Source organism: Protomyctophum parallelum (genome assembly GCF_964188405.1).
Source record: "Protomyctophum parallelum genome assembly, chromosome: 13".
NCBI classification, from domain to species: domain Eukaryota; kingdom Metazoa; phylum Chordata; class Actinopteri; order Myctophiformes; family Myctophidae; genus Protomyctophum; species Protomyctophum parallelum.
This window is the reverse complement of record NC_139708.1, coordinates 39,272,483-39,288,696: the sequence shown is the minus strand read 5'-3', so window position 1 is coordinate 39,288,696 and position 16,214 is coordinate 39,272,483. Positions and strand designations below refer to the sequence as shown.

Below are 16,214 nucleotides of genomic sequence, written 5' to 3'. Positions count from 1 at the left end.
AAAAGGATGAGCTGCTTTTTGTGTTTTACATCTTCACTTTGAAACCTGTTACCATGCGGTAGAAACCATGGCAAGATAACTGCACAACCCATACCACTAGACAAGTTTCATTGTGCTTTAATGAGTCATACTGGATTGTAGAATTTATGTTTTGGCGATAAAATAAAATGATTCTAAATTGTTTTCATCACAACTGGCATTTATCATCAGCAAGCTATTTTGGGTAAATTGCCATTGCGGTAGTTAGCGTACCGTGGGTTTAGGCAACCCGGCCTAGCGGAGACCAGAGCTCCTCTGAGGGAGACACTTTTCTAGTTTTATTTTATTTCAAAGTTATTATTTGGAAAGGTTTGATATTTATAGAAGCTGAAAAGGGTGGGATTAAAGAAGCCATGACTTCAGATATGATGGTAGGAAAACTAAAGAATGAGACTTTACCATTCAATTCAATCAAGTTCGTTTTGCATTGTTCATTTGTAGTTTTTATTTTGTTTCATTATTTTAACACTTTCTATTTTAGTTTTCTGTAAACAGACTAGTGCACACACTACAGTACACTCAGCCTCACACTTATCAGTGGTGAATGGTGATAACAGGTTTGTTGCATCTGTGATCTCACTTATGGTAGTATTGTATGCGCTTCATACATGTTTTGATATGAACGAGTCCTTCTCTCTCTCCTTCCAGGATATGAACGAGTCCTTCTCTCTCTCCTTCCAGGATATGAACGAGTCATCTCTCTCCTTCCAGGATATGAACGAGTCATCTCTCTCCTTCCAGGATATGAACGAGTCCTCTCTCTCTCCTTCCAGGATATGAACGAGTCATCTCTCTCCTTCCAGGATATGAACGAGTCCTTCTCTCTCTCCTTCCAGGATATGAACGAGTCCTCTCTCTCCTTCCAGGATATGAACGAGTCCTCTCTCTCTCCTTCCAGGATATGAACGAGTCCTCTCTCTCTCCTTCCAGGATATGAACGAGTCCTTCTCTCTCTCCTTCCAGGATATGAACGAGTCATCTCTCTCCTTCCAGGATATGAACGAGTCATCTCTCTCCTTCCAGGATATGAACGAGTCCTTCTCTCTCTCCTTCCAGGATATGAACGAGTCCTCTCTCTCCTTCCAGGATATGAACGAGTCCTCTCTCTCTCCTTCCAGGATATGAACGAGTCCTCTCTCTCTCCTTCCAGGATATGAACGAGTCCTTCTCTCTCTCCTTCCAGGATATGAACGAGTCATCTCTCTCCTTCCAGGATATGAACGAGTCATCTCTCTCCTTCCAGGATATGAACGAGTCCTTCTCTCTCCTTCCAGGATATGAACGAGTCATCTCTCTCTCCTTCCAGGATATGAACGAGTCCTCTCTCTCTCCTTCCAGGATATGAACGAGTCCTTCTCTATCTCCTTCCAGGATATGAAAGAGTCCTCTCTCTCTCCTTCCAGGATATGAACGAGTCCTCTCTCTCTCCTTCCAGGATATGAACGAGTCATCTCTCTCCTTCCAGGATATGAACGAGTCCTTCTCTCTCTCCTTCCAGGATATGAACGAGTCATCTCTCTCCTTCCAGGATATGAACGAGTCCTCTCTCTCTCCTTCCAGGATATGAACGAGTCCTCTCTCTCTCCTTCCAGGATATGAACGAGTCCTCTCTCTCTCCTTCCAGGATATGAACGAGTCCTTCTCTCTCCTTCCAGGATATGAACGAGTCATCTCTCTCCTTCCAGGATATGAACGAGTCCTCTCTCTCTCCTTCCAGTATATGAACGAGTCCTCTCTCTCCTTCCAGGATATGAACGAGTCCTTCTCTCTCCTTCCAGGATATGAACGAGTCCTCTCTCCCCTTCCAGTATATGAACGAGTCCTTCTCTCTCCTTCCAGGATATGAACGAGTCCTTCTCTCTCCTTCCAGTATATGAACGAGTCCTTCTCTCTCTCTCCTTCCAGTATATGAACGAGTCCTTCTCTCTCCCCTTCCAGTATATGAACGAGTCCTCTCTCTCCTTCCAGGATATGAACGAGTCATCTCTCTCCTTCCAGGATATGAACGAGTCATCTCTCTCCTTCCAGGATATGAACAAGTCCTTCTCTCTCTCCTTCCAGGATATGAACGAGTCCTTCTCTCCCCTTCCAGGATATGAACGAGTCCTTCTCTCTCCTTCCAGGATATGAACGAGTACTTCTCTCTCCTTCCAGGATATGAACGAGTCCTTCTCTCTCCTTCCAGGATATGAACGAGTCCTTCTCTCTCTCCTTCCAGGATATGAACGAGCCAGCCAGTTTTGTCCAGGGTTCGGTGGATGGCTGTCCTGACACCGACCTGGAGAACCCTCCCTACACGCCAGGTGTGTGTGTGTGTGTGTGTGTGTGTGTGTGTGTGTGTGTGTGTGTGTGTGTGTGTGTGTGTGTGTGTGTGTGTGTGTGTGTGTGTGTGTGTGTGTGTGTGTGTGTGTGTGTGTGTGTGTGTGTGCTGACTCCATTATAGTATTTACACAAGTACTACTTTAATCTCATACTGTGTAATTTTTTCTGTTATTTAATATTTAGTATAGCTACTATATTTTATAGTGTGTGTGTGTGCGTGTGTGGTTTCACAAACAGGAGTGGTCGGAGGGCGGTTAAACTCTGGCACACTCTGCATGTCTGCCCAGCAACAGCTGTCCACTCACTACAACCTCCACAACCTCTATGGGCTGGCGGAGGCTAGCGCCACCCACAGGTCAGACACACTCACTACAACCTCCACAAGCTATGGGCTGACGGAGGCTAGCGCCACCCACAGGTCAGGCACGACCTCACTGATTGAACATCGGGCCAAGTACTGTTAACCTGACTCTGCCAGATAGGGGGCGGTATTGGGTAACCATGTTCCCCAACACAGCATCCATCTGAGATCGCTCAGGGGATTGAGCTAACACCGAACAGCTCCGGTTCGAAGCGTGAGCTAAGGGCGGGATATGTGCAAAACCGGATGTGACGCTATAGAGACACGTCAATATGATTGGTTGTGTTTGCACGCCCACACGGTGATAGACAGACGGTCCCATCCAATCCTCTACCAAGTATCTTGAAAAAAAAGGAACAGCCCTGTCATCGAATTTGCTCCCGAGATCCCAGATCCCAATAAGCTGTGAAACAAATTTGTGTAGCAAGCTTCTTGGATCTGGCAGCGTCAGGTTAAAGTACTGTTGTGTCATCTGCAAATTTGACTGAGGTTAGATGGAGAGGAGGAGCAACAGTTGTGTGTAAGGAAAGGAAAGGTACTATGTTTACCCAGGGTAACTGGACTAAGGAAAGGAAAGGTACTATGTTTACCCAGGGTAACTGGACTAAGGAAAGGAAAGGTACTATGTTTACCCAGGGTAACTGGACTAAGGAAAGGAAAGGTTTACCCAGGGTAACTGGACTAAGGAAAGGAAAGGTACTATGTTTACCCAGGGTAACTGGACTAAGGAAAGGAAAGGTACTATGTTTACCCAGGGTAACTGGACTAAGGAAAGGAAAGGTACTATGTTTACCCAGGGTAACTGGACTAAGGAAAGGAAAGGTACTATGTTTACCCAGGGTAACTGGACTAAGCTCAAGAACTTGTTTACAGCCAGGCCCTGCTCATAGAACATTTCATGGTAGGGGTTCAATGCCTTGCCCAAGGGCACTTCAGCGGTGGTAATTCTAACGTGCCGGTCCGGGATACGAACTATAGCGACCGTCCGATATCAAGACCGCTCTGCAAACCGTTCGGCCACCGCTGCCCCAAAAGTGTGAAGAGACATGACTGTGTGTCTACATCCTCAGGTCTCTAGTGAAGGTATATGTCATAGACTGTAAAAAATATGGACAAAGCGTTCCCCGGGTCTAACATGAACGTAAAATGAAGCCTGAAATTCCTTGCACTCTAATGCACTGTAAGTCGCCATCTTTCTTGATCCGTTCTGGTCCAGCTGGCCATTGGCTGGCCCAGACAACGAGGCGGGACTTCCCCCCTTCTAATCCGTTGGTTTTTATTTTGACTCGAGTGGGTGGGGACTCCCGATCATAGACTGTAACGGTAGCCACGCCCCTCAGAACATACGCGACTTTATGGTAATTTATTTTATAAATGGGACCATAATTTTCCAAAAATAATATTCTGACATTAGAAATGAGACTTTAAACTAGTGACTGGAAGCAGAAAGTATTCATGACCATGTTTATTAAGGTAATACAGTCTAGGTGAAGTTGGGCCCAAATACATGGGCCTCTATGGAGCTATGGGGCTTTTTGGGTCCAGTCCAGCGCCACAACAGGCCATTATATGAACTTTCAGGAAGTCCCGATTTCAAAAGAGGCTTCACGAAATATCTGGCTGACTGCCCCCCTGGTATATGTACATGACTGTGTGTCTACATCCTCAGGTCTCTAGTGAAGGTATATGTATATGTACATGACTGTGTGTATGCCTCCATTCCTCAGGTCCCTAGTGAAGGTATATGTATATGTACATGACTGTGTGTATGCCTCCATTCCTCAGGTCTCTAGTGAAGGTATATGTATATGTACATGACTGTGTGTATGCCTCCATTCCTCAGTGCTCTGGTGAGGGTTCGTGGGAAGCGTCCCTTCGTGCTGTCCCGCTCGTCCTTCCCGGGCATCGGGCGCTTCTCCGGCGTGTGGACGGGAGACGTCCGCAGCGACTGGGAGCAGCTGCGCCACTCCATCCCTGGTGAGGAGGAACAGACGCCCGTCATTATTGATTGAATCCAGGGGCACGGTGGCACAGTCGGTAGTGCTGTCGCCTCACAGCTAGAAGGTCCTGGGTTCGATGCCCGCTCGGGGCGCTGTGGGTGCTGGCGGCGTGTTCCCTCCTCCATGCCATCAGTGCCCATACCCGAAGGCGGGGTTGGCGAAAGGGCCTTTCTGTGTGGAGTTTGCATGTTCTCCCCGTGTCCCCTATAGGGTAGGTACCCTCACAAAAACATGCAGTAATCCTGGTCTCTAAACTGCCTCCCCCTGGCCATCCGGGACACCTGATGGAGGGGAAAGGAACTGGTTGGAATAACGTGTTCCTTCCACGCGCTACGTCCAACCAGGGAAACTCCCCCCTGTCAGGTGTAAAGGAGCAACTTGGACACTCAAGCATGAAGGAAGCATGAGTTAAGTCCATTGCTCTCCCCAGGTTGGCGGAGGGTGTGTAGAGCCCAGGATCACATTAGATGATTGACACAGGGGTGAAAAATGGGTTACAAAATAAATAAAAATAAAAAATATATTATTGATTGAATCGAAATTCAGGGCCTTCTAATCTGTCTTTTAATGCAGTACCCCAGCAGTCCTTGGGGGGCGGGGGGGCCCAGCTAAATTATTGATAATTAGGAACTAGGGAAAATAAAAATCTATCTAACTAACTATCGGTTTTAATTCATTTAAATTTCTTCAGATATTTAGGATAATGTTTATTTCTACTTGGGAAAACCTTGCCTTAAAAGTCTAAATCCTGTTTGAACTAAACACCGATATGTTTTGGTGCATACCAAAACTGGGGGTACTTGAAATGAAGCATTTTGAGACACCACAGTGTTGCTATTCAGAAGGAATGGAAGAGATGGGTTTAACCCATTCAGGGCGGGAATCCCTTTTGGTGTTTTAAAGCATTGTGTTATACTTTAGCTATTGAAAAATAGCAGATCTACAAGCTCATAGCGTGGCGCTACGAGCTTGTAGATCTGCTATTTTTGAAAATGTGCCACAAATCTTTGTATATATGCTTTCACAGTGAACATTTTTAACTCCAACAACATATTTTCAAATGGGGGTTTGGCAGTCAATTAAATATAATTGTTGGGGTCCTTGTGACATGATATATCGAGCACCACTGATATAGAAACATGAGGTATTTCAGAAAACTGTATTTCAGAAAAACAGTTTTTTAATGTCAACGTCAGATCTAAGTGGGTTTAACCCATTTTGGGGCGGGAACCCCTTTTGGTGTTTTAACCATAGACTGTAAATAATATGGACAAAGCGTTCTCCGGGTCTAACATGAACGTAAAATGAAGCCTGTCAGTCCTTGTATTGTAAGTCGCCATCTTTCTAGATCCGTTTTAGCCCAGCTGGCCCATTGGCTGGCCCAGACAACGAGGCGGGACTTCCCCCCCCTTCTTCTCCGTTGGTTTTTATTTTGACTCGAGTGGGAGGGGAATCCCGATCATAGACTGTAACGGTAGCCACGCCCCTCAGAACATACGCGACTTTATGGTCATTTTTTTAATTAATGGGACCATAATTTTCCAAAAAGAATATTATGACATTAGAAATGAGACTTTAAACTAGTGACTGCATGGAAGAAGAAAGTATTCATGACCATGTTTATTAAGGTAATACAGTCTAGGTGAAGTTGGGCCCAAATACATGGACTTCTATGGGGCTATGGGTTTTTTTGGGCCCAATGACAGCACCACAACAGGCCATTATATGAACTTTCAGGAAATCCGATTTCCTTGTGGCTTCACAAAATATCTGTCTGACTGCCCCCCTGGTTTTAACTACCCGGTAAGCATTATGTTATACTTTAGCTATAGGTCTGCTATTTTTGAAAAATCGTAAAAATGCGGCCCAAAACAAATCAATATTCTTTCAGAGTGTCAGGTCTAAATGGGTTTTAAGCTCTAGTTTGATGTTCCTTTGATGTTCCCCCCATGCAGCGGTCCTGCGCTTCGGCCTGTTCGGGGTGCCTCTGGTGGGGGCGGACGTGTGCGGCTTCGAGGGCGACGCCGCGGAGGAGCTGTGTGTCCGCTGGATGCAGCTGGGAGCCTTCTATCCCTTCATGAGGAACCACAACGACAGGCCCAATGCCGTGAGACACCCTGTCTGTCTGTCTGTCTGTCTGTCTGTCTGTCTTTTCCTGGTCCTCACTAGATAAATGGTTGGTTTATGGTTAACCCATTTTGGGGCGGAAACCCCTTTTGGTGTTAGCATTATGTTATGCTTTAGCTATTGAAAAATAGCAGATCTACAAGCTCATATCTTGTAGGTCTGCTATTTTTGAAAAATCGACTGACATAGAAACATAGCTTTCTCAGAAAACTGTCAGGATGTAGAAGACATTTTTTAGAATCTGATCAGAAGGAGAAGTAGTCCGCAGTTCCGCACACTGTTTCGTAGCTCCCACATGATATTTATTTAAATAAATAAATATCCTGTGGTGGTACAGTAGCTACGAAACAGTATGCAGACTCCTTCTCCTTCTCCTGTATCCTTTAGTTCAGCACCTGAACGTTCTTTTTCTTTTTTAGAGATGTGCGTACTTTCCTTTGGATTCCGTCTCTAATATGGTTCATGGTTAAAACATAGTTAGATTTACAATTATGAAAATATTCACGTTTGGTATTAGGGTTAATGATTTGATATAATTTACTTATTACTTTACTTTACACATAGTTCTGTGCGATGTCACGCACCGAACACTAGCTAATCTATAAACTCACATCTGCTACTTTCAGCTGTTTTAGGACTATTTCATTACTTAACTGTCTTTTGGCTATCTTCAATGGCGTCCTAAAAAGTGTGTGCGTGTGTGTGTGTGTGTGTGTGTGCGTGCGTGTTTGCGTGCGTGCGTCCCTCCCAGCCTCAGGAGCCGTACGTGTTTGGGCAGCGGGCTCAGGAGGCCATGAGGAGCGCGCTGAACCTCCGCTACTCCCTCCTTCCTCTGCTCTACACTCTGTTCCACCACGCTCACACTGCAGCTGAGACCGTGGCCCGGCCTCTCTTCATGGAGTGGGTCTGCTCTGCTATGTGTATACAATGAAACCAAGAGTTAAATCACTGTTAACCCATTTAGGCCTGACGTCGATTTGTTATTTTTTTTTTTATCCTGAAAATGTTTCTATATATCAGTGGTTCTCAATATTTCATGTCAAGGACCCCCAGAAATATATGAAATTGGCCGCCGACCCCCATCTGAAAATGTGTTGTTTCAGGGACCACCTCCCCAGAAGCAAAGATTTTAGTTAAAAACGTTCGCTCTGAAAGAGTATATATTCAAAGCTTTGCACCACATGTTCATGACTTTTCAAAAAATAGCAGACCTACAAGCTCGTAGCTTGTAGATCTGCTATTTTTCAATAGCTAAATTATAACATAATGTTTAAAACACCAAAAGGGGTTAAACACCTGTAAGCTATTTAATTTTCAGGTCTACACAATTAGAGCATGTAAAATAATTATTTTGATCAATGTTTGCCTGTTGTTTATCCTATGGTACAACATACATACGGAATGGTATTGTGCGAAAATCTCATCCAACAATTACAAAATATTCTTTAGCTCTGGGTGTGCTTGGCAAAATATCATCAAATGGTGGTCCCTGGCTCAAATGCTGAATAAATAATGGACCCTTGATATGAAAAAAGGTTGAAAACCACTGCTTAGCATAGTACTTATTGTTATTATAATATTGTAGGAAAACATATACATTGTTTCCCGACCTAAACAACAGAACATCACATGCCTGTCTTCCTCCTCAGGTTTCCCACCGACCCCAACTGTCAGACCATAGAGCGCCAGTTCATGTGGGGGAAATCCCTCCTTATCAGCCCCGTCTTAGACCAGGGCAGTGTGGAGCTGGCTGCCTACCTGCCCCCTGGCACTTGGTACAGTCTGCACGATGTAAGTACACCGTACCTACTACCTGCCCCCCCCTGGCACTTGGTACAGTCTGCACGATGTAAGTACACCGTACCTACTACCTGCCCCCCCCCCCCTGGCACTTGGTACAGTCTGCACGATGTAAGTACACCGTACCTACTACCTGCCCCCTGGCACTTGGTACAGTCTGCACGATGTAAGTACACCGTACCTACTACCTGCCCCCCCCTGGCACTTGGTACAGTCTGCACGATGTAAGTACACCGTACCTACTACCTGCCCCCTGGCACTTGGTACAGTCTGCACGATGTAAGTACACCGTACCTACTACCTGCCCCCCCCCTGGCACTTGGTACAGTCTGCACGATGTAAGTACACCGTACCTACTACCTGCCCCCTGGCACTTGGTACAGTCTGCACGATGTAAGTACACCGTACCTACTACCTGCCCCCCCCCCTGGCACTTGGTACAGTCTGCACGATGTAAGTACACCGTACCTACTACCTGCCCCCCCCTGGCACTTGGTACAGTCTGCACGATGTAAGTACACCGTACCTACTACCTGCCCCCCCCCCTGGCACTTGGTACAGTCTGCACGATGTAAGTACACCGTACCTACTACCTGCCCCCCCCTGGCACTTGGTACAGTCTGCACGATGTAAGTACACCAGTGGTCACTCTGAAAACGTCCACCTTTTTAAGTATTTCTCCCAAAGCCGGGAGGTGAAATCTTACATTAGTCAGTTTGGTCTCTCTTTGGAAGCATTAATATTGTATACCCAGATGCATCATGAAGTCAGAAATTAGGACATGACATTGCTGTTATGTTCAATCTACGCGGAGGCAGCGTAGATTCTGAGAAAATAGGAGGGGCTGTGGACAATGGGCAGCCAAACAGGCGCGGGCAGGACGGAGCAAGGCGCTGCTAGGCAACGGCCGTTTCTCCCCCCCCAAAAAATATTTTAGCACTTATTTTAGCATTATATCGATTAAAAAAAGACCTCAAGACGTGCCCACACGTCCTTAGCACCCCGCGGCTTTAATTTGATCATCCGATCAATTTGGGCATCCGAAGTGTAAAAGGGATAGTTCCGTTTTTTAACTTAAGCTGTATGAAATACTTGCCATTAATATAGTGGTTGCAACTGTATTAATTCATTCCCCTTGTTCTGCTCTGGTTTTGGTCAATATTAAGTAGTTCCGGTATTGGTGACCTATTTCTAAAATATTACCGCAACTTTCGTTCAACTTTGACCCCTCTATCACATGGAACTATTTATTTGGGCGTAGTAATATGGACACAAAAAGCATATAGTTCCATGTGATAGAGGGGTCAAAAATGAACAAAAGTTCCACTAATCAATGGATACCGTTGCAACCACTATATTAATGGCAAGTATTTCATACAGCTTAAGTTTAAAAAAAATCTGAACTATCCCTTTTCAAGTAACTTGAAAAATAACCATGAAAAGGAATCGTGATAACATTGTGGATCGTGATGCTGCTTGAAAAAAATAATCGTGGTATTACATTTTTCCGTATCCCCCCCCCCCCCCCCCTCCCATACTCATACTGTCCTGCAGGGTCAGCCGTTCTACAGCAGGGGGCAGTACCTCCTCCTGTCCGCCCCTCTCGACACCATCAATGTCCATGTGAGAGAGGGACACATCGTCCCAGAGCAGGTGGGTTCATTATGTACCATGTGAGAGACACATCGTCCCAGAGCAGGTGGGTTAATTATGTACCATGTGAGAGACACATCGTCCCAGAGCAGGTGGGTTCATTATGTACCATGTGAGAGACACATCGTCCCAGAGCAGGTGGGTTCATTATGTACCATGTGAGAGACACATCGTCCCAGAGCAGGTGGGTTAATTATGTACCATGTGAGAGACACATCGTCCCAGAGCAGGTGGGTTCATTATGTACCATGTGAGAGACACATCGTCCCAGAGCAGGTGGGTTCATTATGTACCATGTGTAAGTAAAACACATGGTACAAAAGTAGCAGATCCACAAGCTCCACTTTTTGCTATTTTTTTATTTGAATCCTGCAAAGTAACTGTTTTGAACCTGTAAAGGGCCTGTTACATGTCTGTCAACATGTAACCAGAAGTTGAGTTTTCTTTTTTCTTTTTTTTTGTTACGTTGACATCTAATGTGTATAGGAGCCAGCCCTGACGACCACAGCCTCGCGCGGGAACCCGTTCTTCCTGACGGTGGCGCTGTCTGCAGGAGGCTGGGCCCGGGGGGACCTGTTCTGGGACGACGGGGACAGTCTGGACACCTTCCAGACGGGACGCCACTGCTACCTCCTCTTCGTCGCGGGACAGGTCAGTGGTGAAACAAAACCGTGTCTTTAGAAAAAACGGGTGCTTTCGAGGAGTCGAAGAAGACTCCGGTCGTTCTAGAATTCAGAGGGGCCCTCCGTGAAATCCGTGAAACTCTACAGAGCCATCCAATAGAAGAGTTGCGACATTGAGGGGGCAGAAAACAGCACGGTCACGTGGTTCATGTACTCGTGCGAGCCCATGGACTCCAATGGATTCCGTAAACTTCCGGTTGTCCCAATTTGAAGCCTTCAGAATCTCTCTCTCTCTCTCTCTCTCTCGCTCTCTCTCTCTCTCTCTCTCTCTCCAGTCCCATGTGGTGAGTGACTCTCTCTCTCTCTCTCTCCAGTCCCAGGTGGTGAGTGACCCTCTCTCTCTCTCTCTCTCTCTCTCTCTCTCTCTCTCTCTCTCTCTCTCTCTCTCTCTCTCTCTCTCTCTCTCTCTCTCTCTCTCTCTCTCCAGTCCCGGGTGGTCAGTGACCCTCTCTCTCTCTCTCTCTCTCTCTCTCTCTCTCTCTCTCTCTCTCTCTCTCTCTCTCTCTCTCTCCAGTCCCAGGTGGTCAGTGACCCTCTCTCTCTCTCTCTCTCTCTCTCTCTCTCTCTCTCTCTCTCTCCAGTCCCAGGTGGTCAGTGACCCTCTCAGGCTGAGCGGGGCGTTAGACGGCCTGGTTCTGGGTGGTCTGCGGGTGTTCGGCCTGCCCTCGGCGCCGCGCTACGTTTGGGCCAACGGGGAGAAAGTCCTGGATTTCACGTACCACTCCGACACCAAGGTGAAGTCTGGCTGTCTCGGCACTACTCAAACGTTTCAGCCATTTTTTTTTTTTTTCAATACTTCGCCAAGTGGCGGTGTTTTGTTTTGCACGGCAAAAATGGCGGTGGCGTAACCGTCTGGGCACCCGACTGGTAATCCAGTCGCAGTGTGCCGCGGGTTCGACTCCCGAGCCCGACACGGCCTTTACTGCATGTCATCCCCCCCCCCATCTCTCTCCCGTTTCCTGTCAGCCTACTGTCTGTCCCTCCAAAAACCAATAAAAGGCGTAAGCCGCAAAAAAATATCTTAAAAAAAAATAATAATAAAAAATTACTTGTTCTAAAAGTTTGAGTACATAGAGCACCGAAGTCTGCCGTCACTTTCTGTAGAAGGCGCCAGTACACGGGTTCATGTATTTTTTTAGTTGCATTGAAATCCCCATTTTAGGTCGCTTCATATAAGAACTGTGTTTGAAAAATAAACCGATCCATCCCGGCCTTTCTGTCAGGGTGGTGACTGTGTGAAGCCTTGAAACTTGAAACTACACATGAAAGCAATGTCACTGCTAATATACGTCACGCCCAGCTGTCAACACATTGCGTTCCTGAGAATTCCTCGTTGACGTAAGCTCAACTGGCGGAGACTCGACTCTACTAATGTACTAATGTTTCATATTTAATGATATTTTTAAAAGAACGTAATTAACATGTCAGTTTATGTTGTGCGACGGGCAGCTGCAGCCACCCATCTACCCGTAAATGTAGTCTCTGGGTTGTTTGACTCGTTTCTAACGCTTATTTTGTTACTCGTTGGGTATATTTGTACATTTCCACCTTCAGTCGATCCATATGAGTGAAAAGGCCGGGATGATCGGTTTATTTTTCAAACACAGTTCTTATATGAAGAAGCAAATAAAAAGTACACAAACCTGTGGACTGGCGCCCTCTACTGACAAGTGACGTCAGGACTTCGCTGCTCTATGGAGTCTGAAATGTTATGTCCACACTCTCTCTCTCACTGTCTCTCTTTCTGTCACACCACAGGCGTTGACAGTGACCGGCCTGGCCCTGCCGATGTCACAGATGTTCACAGTCCAGTGGACTCTGTGATCGACTAGACCAGGGGTGGGCAACTTTGACGATGGAGAGGGCCACTATATTTCCACACTCACTCCCTAGGGCCATATATTACTGTCGTAGCAAAAATAGCCGATCTACAAGCTCAAAACGCGTCGCGCTGCGACACGTTTTGAGCTTGTAGATCGGCAATTTTTTCTATATTCGAATTGGAATCCTGAAAATTTTCATTTTTATGTAATTTCAAATGCCTTTAATTATACGTGTGTTGAAGCATTGAGCTACTAATTTAGACTGAAGTAATTAAAGCGGGTCATGTTTGCATGTTGTGGAATTGTAAACAGCTGGAACCAATATTATATCAGTATTCTGATATTAACCTGAGGGCCACATTAAGTGAAGGTGGGGGCCGCATGTGGCCCCCGGGCCGCCAGTTGCCCACCCCTGCACTAGACCGTGTTCCTCCAGGACCTCATGGCCTCCTCCACTCTCAAACCACCGCAGTCTGGATGGACTGTGGACGGCTCTTTGTCTCCACAAAACCTCCAAATTGGTTCTACTGTTTATTTTTATTTTTATGAAAGTAGTCCCGGCACAGCATCCACAGCATTTTTTTTCTTTCTTTTTCATTTTGGTCCAAATTGTTCAGGCATTGCCCTTGGAGCCAATTAAGTTTTCCTCCACGGAAACCATGGTTTCCTGTATGAATGGGTGAATGTAATGCACAAACTATTTTGTAAGTAAAAGTGCTAGCCTGCATGAAGTGAGTAGTAAAAGTAAGTGTATTGTTTGCAATCAGATTTAGATTGTCAAGGCCAGAAAGTGGGTTCACACTCAGTAGGCGTTCCCGCATAACTTCCGGGTACAATGATGATTTTTATGGAGCAATTTTGCAATACTTTAAAATAAAATGTTCGGATTCATTGAAAATTGTATACAGAGCTACATAAGTACTAGCAGACATGACAGAATAGTGGATTTGAAACCACAGAGAGGTTTTCATTCTCGAGGTCGTCTGTATATATACCTTTGACTACAACCTTGGAGGAAGCCTTTCTAACCAAATAAGTGCTGAAATATCAACAGCTAGTGCAGACCACCAGCTCCCTGAGGAACGTGTGGCACATGCAGCGACCAGCAGCAGTTCGTAACCGGCAGAGTTTGTCACGTTTTTCGTTGTTCGTTTTTTGTGTGTGTTTACGGGAACAGTTTACGTTTGAGTGTTTCAAAGTGTTCATTAAATCTGTTGAATGAGCAGAAACTTTTTCGTGGCTTTTTTTTCTCTCTTTTTGTGTTTTACTGGAGTGTACTCACCACTTCAAGTTGCTGTGTTGGCGATAGTCCCAGTCGTGGTTTTTCCACTAGAGTGACTGGTTACTGGACCCTCAGCACTGTCGCCACACTCCACACAAATATGCCTCCCAGGATGGAGGAAATAGGAGGTATCAAAAATTAGCTCCACCTCACACTAAACCTGACATTGGGCGACCTCTGGTTGGAGGCCCTCAGTAAGTAGACAGTTGGATATAGAGCAATTTACTATCTAAACTGAAAGATGGATACAATGTATGTAACCTAGATACCATACCCTGATGGAAAATGCTGTTTATTTCTTTTTATTATTATTTTTTCCTTCTTACTATGTTCATTAGTACTTTCAAAACTAGTTTACTAATTACTTTTACTGTCTTGTACTGTCTGTCTTTGTTTTATTTGTCTTGTTCTGACCTTGATTGGGGGGGAGGGGGGGATATTTACATGTCGGATACAACAAAATGTACACATATGTTTTTTCATTTATTCATCAATAAAAATCAAAATAAAGTGTTAAAAAAAAAAGAGACTCCGCTCCATTGCAAACCTGGTGAAAGACCTCATGCGGAAATCGCTCCTCCAAGACCGGTTGAGATCCATAGAAACCCCGGGTGCCGGCGCTGTATCCCGGGTGTCCGCCGTGGCAGCCTCTATGCCGGGGTGCGGTGCTGCGAGTACCGGCAGGCGTATACCGGGACCCATCCGCACCGACTCCTGGTCCTCGGCGGTCAAAGGAAAGAATCGGAGGTTCCGTCTCTATGACCCATCGGGGGTCGGAGGCTTGGAGCATAGCGGACATGTTCCCGTGTTCCAATGCCTTCGCTCCGCTCCAGGAGCTATCGACCACGGCTACTCCAACTCCAAGGAACGCACAGTGCACAGACTCCATGTCCCGACCAGCGAAGCAAAACTTCCCGGACTCCTCTGGCTCCTCTAGCTGCTCTCTCACCTCGACTCCCAAGCCCAGGCATGACGGGGGTCGTGCAGGCAAACGACCCTGTCGTCGTTCACCCAGTAACCCCAAACCAAACGCTTCCCTATCGATTATCCACCCAGCGCGAGGTAAAGTGATCAGCGCTGCTCCTAGTAAAGAGCCCCCTCCCCCACCACCACCACCACCACACTCATCATATCCAGCTGCGTCGCACTCCCTGTCACTCCACACGAGATCAGCTGCATTGATCTCCCCCGATAACACACACCTCCACTGTTTTACCCCTCCTCCTGATTACATTCTATTAGGTGATTCCGTGATTCGAGGGGTATCTATCCCGAAATGTATTACTTATTCTTTTTCCGGTGCCAAGATTATTGATCTGATCCCCCACATTCCAGACATTCTCCAACGTCACCCCTCCGCTCACACAGTCTTGATCGACGTGGGCATAAATGATATCAAGCAGCGCCAAGCCTTTAAGATGTGGACTGACTATGAGGCCCTGGCAGACGCACTTGATAACCTGAATAAATCCGTCATATTTCTAGGATTAATCCCCACTCTCTTTCGAGGCCCAGAAAACTTCAGCTGTGTTATCTGCGCAGACAGTTGGCTACGAAATTTCTGTCAAGCCTGCGGCCATGGCTATTTCACTGACTTTGACAGCTTTTGGAAGAACCCATCACTTTACAGGGACTTAGTGCACCCCAACCATGAAGGAAAAAGAATCCTAGCAAGTAACATCTCCCACCACCTCTCGTCTGTATGACTACTACCCACATCTGCCCCCTTGCGGTCAGACGATCATATTGCCTACTTTTACCTACTTTAACTCATTCTGAACGGGCACCCATTTTGGTGTTAGCATCATGTTATGCTTTAGCTATTGAAAAATAGCAGATCTACAAGCTCATATCGCGCCACCGAGTGGCGCGATACGAGCTTGTAGGTCTGCTATTTTTGAAAAATCAAGAGCGACTGACATTTTTAGAATCTGATCTCAGGTCAGAATGGGTTAATCAGACCAGTGTGTGTCCAGTGGAAACCTCGTGTGAATCTGATCTCAGGTCAGAATGGGTGAAATACAGTCTAATTTATTCATACAGCTTCTGTCCCACAACATAGACACCTGTCTCAACGTCTGTTTTATCTGTTCCTCTTACTGTCCCCCCACGGCCAATACCGGT

General features: G+C 46.1%; 2 protein-coding genes across 2 annotated transcripts in view; one reads left to right on the top strand and one right to left on the bottom strand.

The window, feature by feature from the left end:
• The window catches only part of LOC310868641 (lysosomal alpha-glucosidase-like), a gene marked incomplete at its 5' end in the record, with an annotated part of 33,400 nt that extends 20,583 nt beyond the window's left edge, over window positions 1-12,817 (top strand). Inside the window, 10 exons of the mRNA XM_083779098.1 lie at window positions 2,258-2,342; window positions 2,599-2,716; window positions 4,566-4,699; window positions 6,678-6,829; window positions 7,601-7,749; window positions 8,499-8,640; window positions 10,204-10,302; window positions 10,789-10,953; window positions 11,567-11,719; window positions 12,744-12,817. Coding sequence (XP_083635224.1) covers window positions 2,258-2,342; window positions 2,599-2,716; window positions 4,566-4,699; window positions 6,678-6,829; window positions 7,601-7,749; window positions 8,499-8,640; window positions 10,204-10,302; window positions 10,789-10,953; window positions 11,567-11,719; window positions 12,744-12,809 — 1,263 coding nt within the window. The 3' untranslated portion in view covers window positions 12,810-12,817. The remainder of the gene's footprint in view (window positions 1-2,257; window positions 2,343-2,598; window positions 2,717-4,565; window positions 4,700-6,677; window positions 6,830-7,600; window positions 7,750-8,498; window positions 8,641-10,203; window positions 10,303-10,788; window positions 10,954-11,566; window positions 11,720-12,743) is intronic.
• The window catches only part of LOC310869948 (hydroxyacylglutathione hydrolase, mitochondrial-like), a 477,037-nt gene that overhangs the window by 365,070 nt on the left and 95,753 nt on the right, over window positions 1-16,214 (bottom strand). The window lies entirely within an intron of this gene.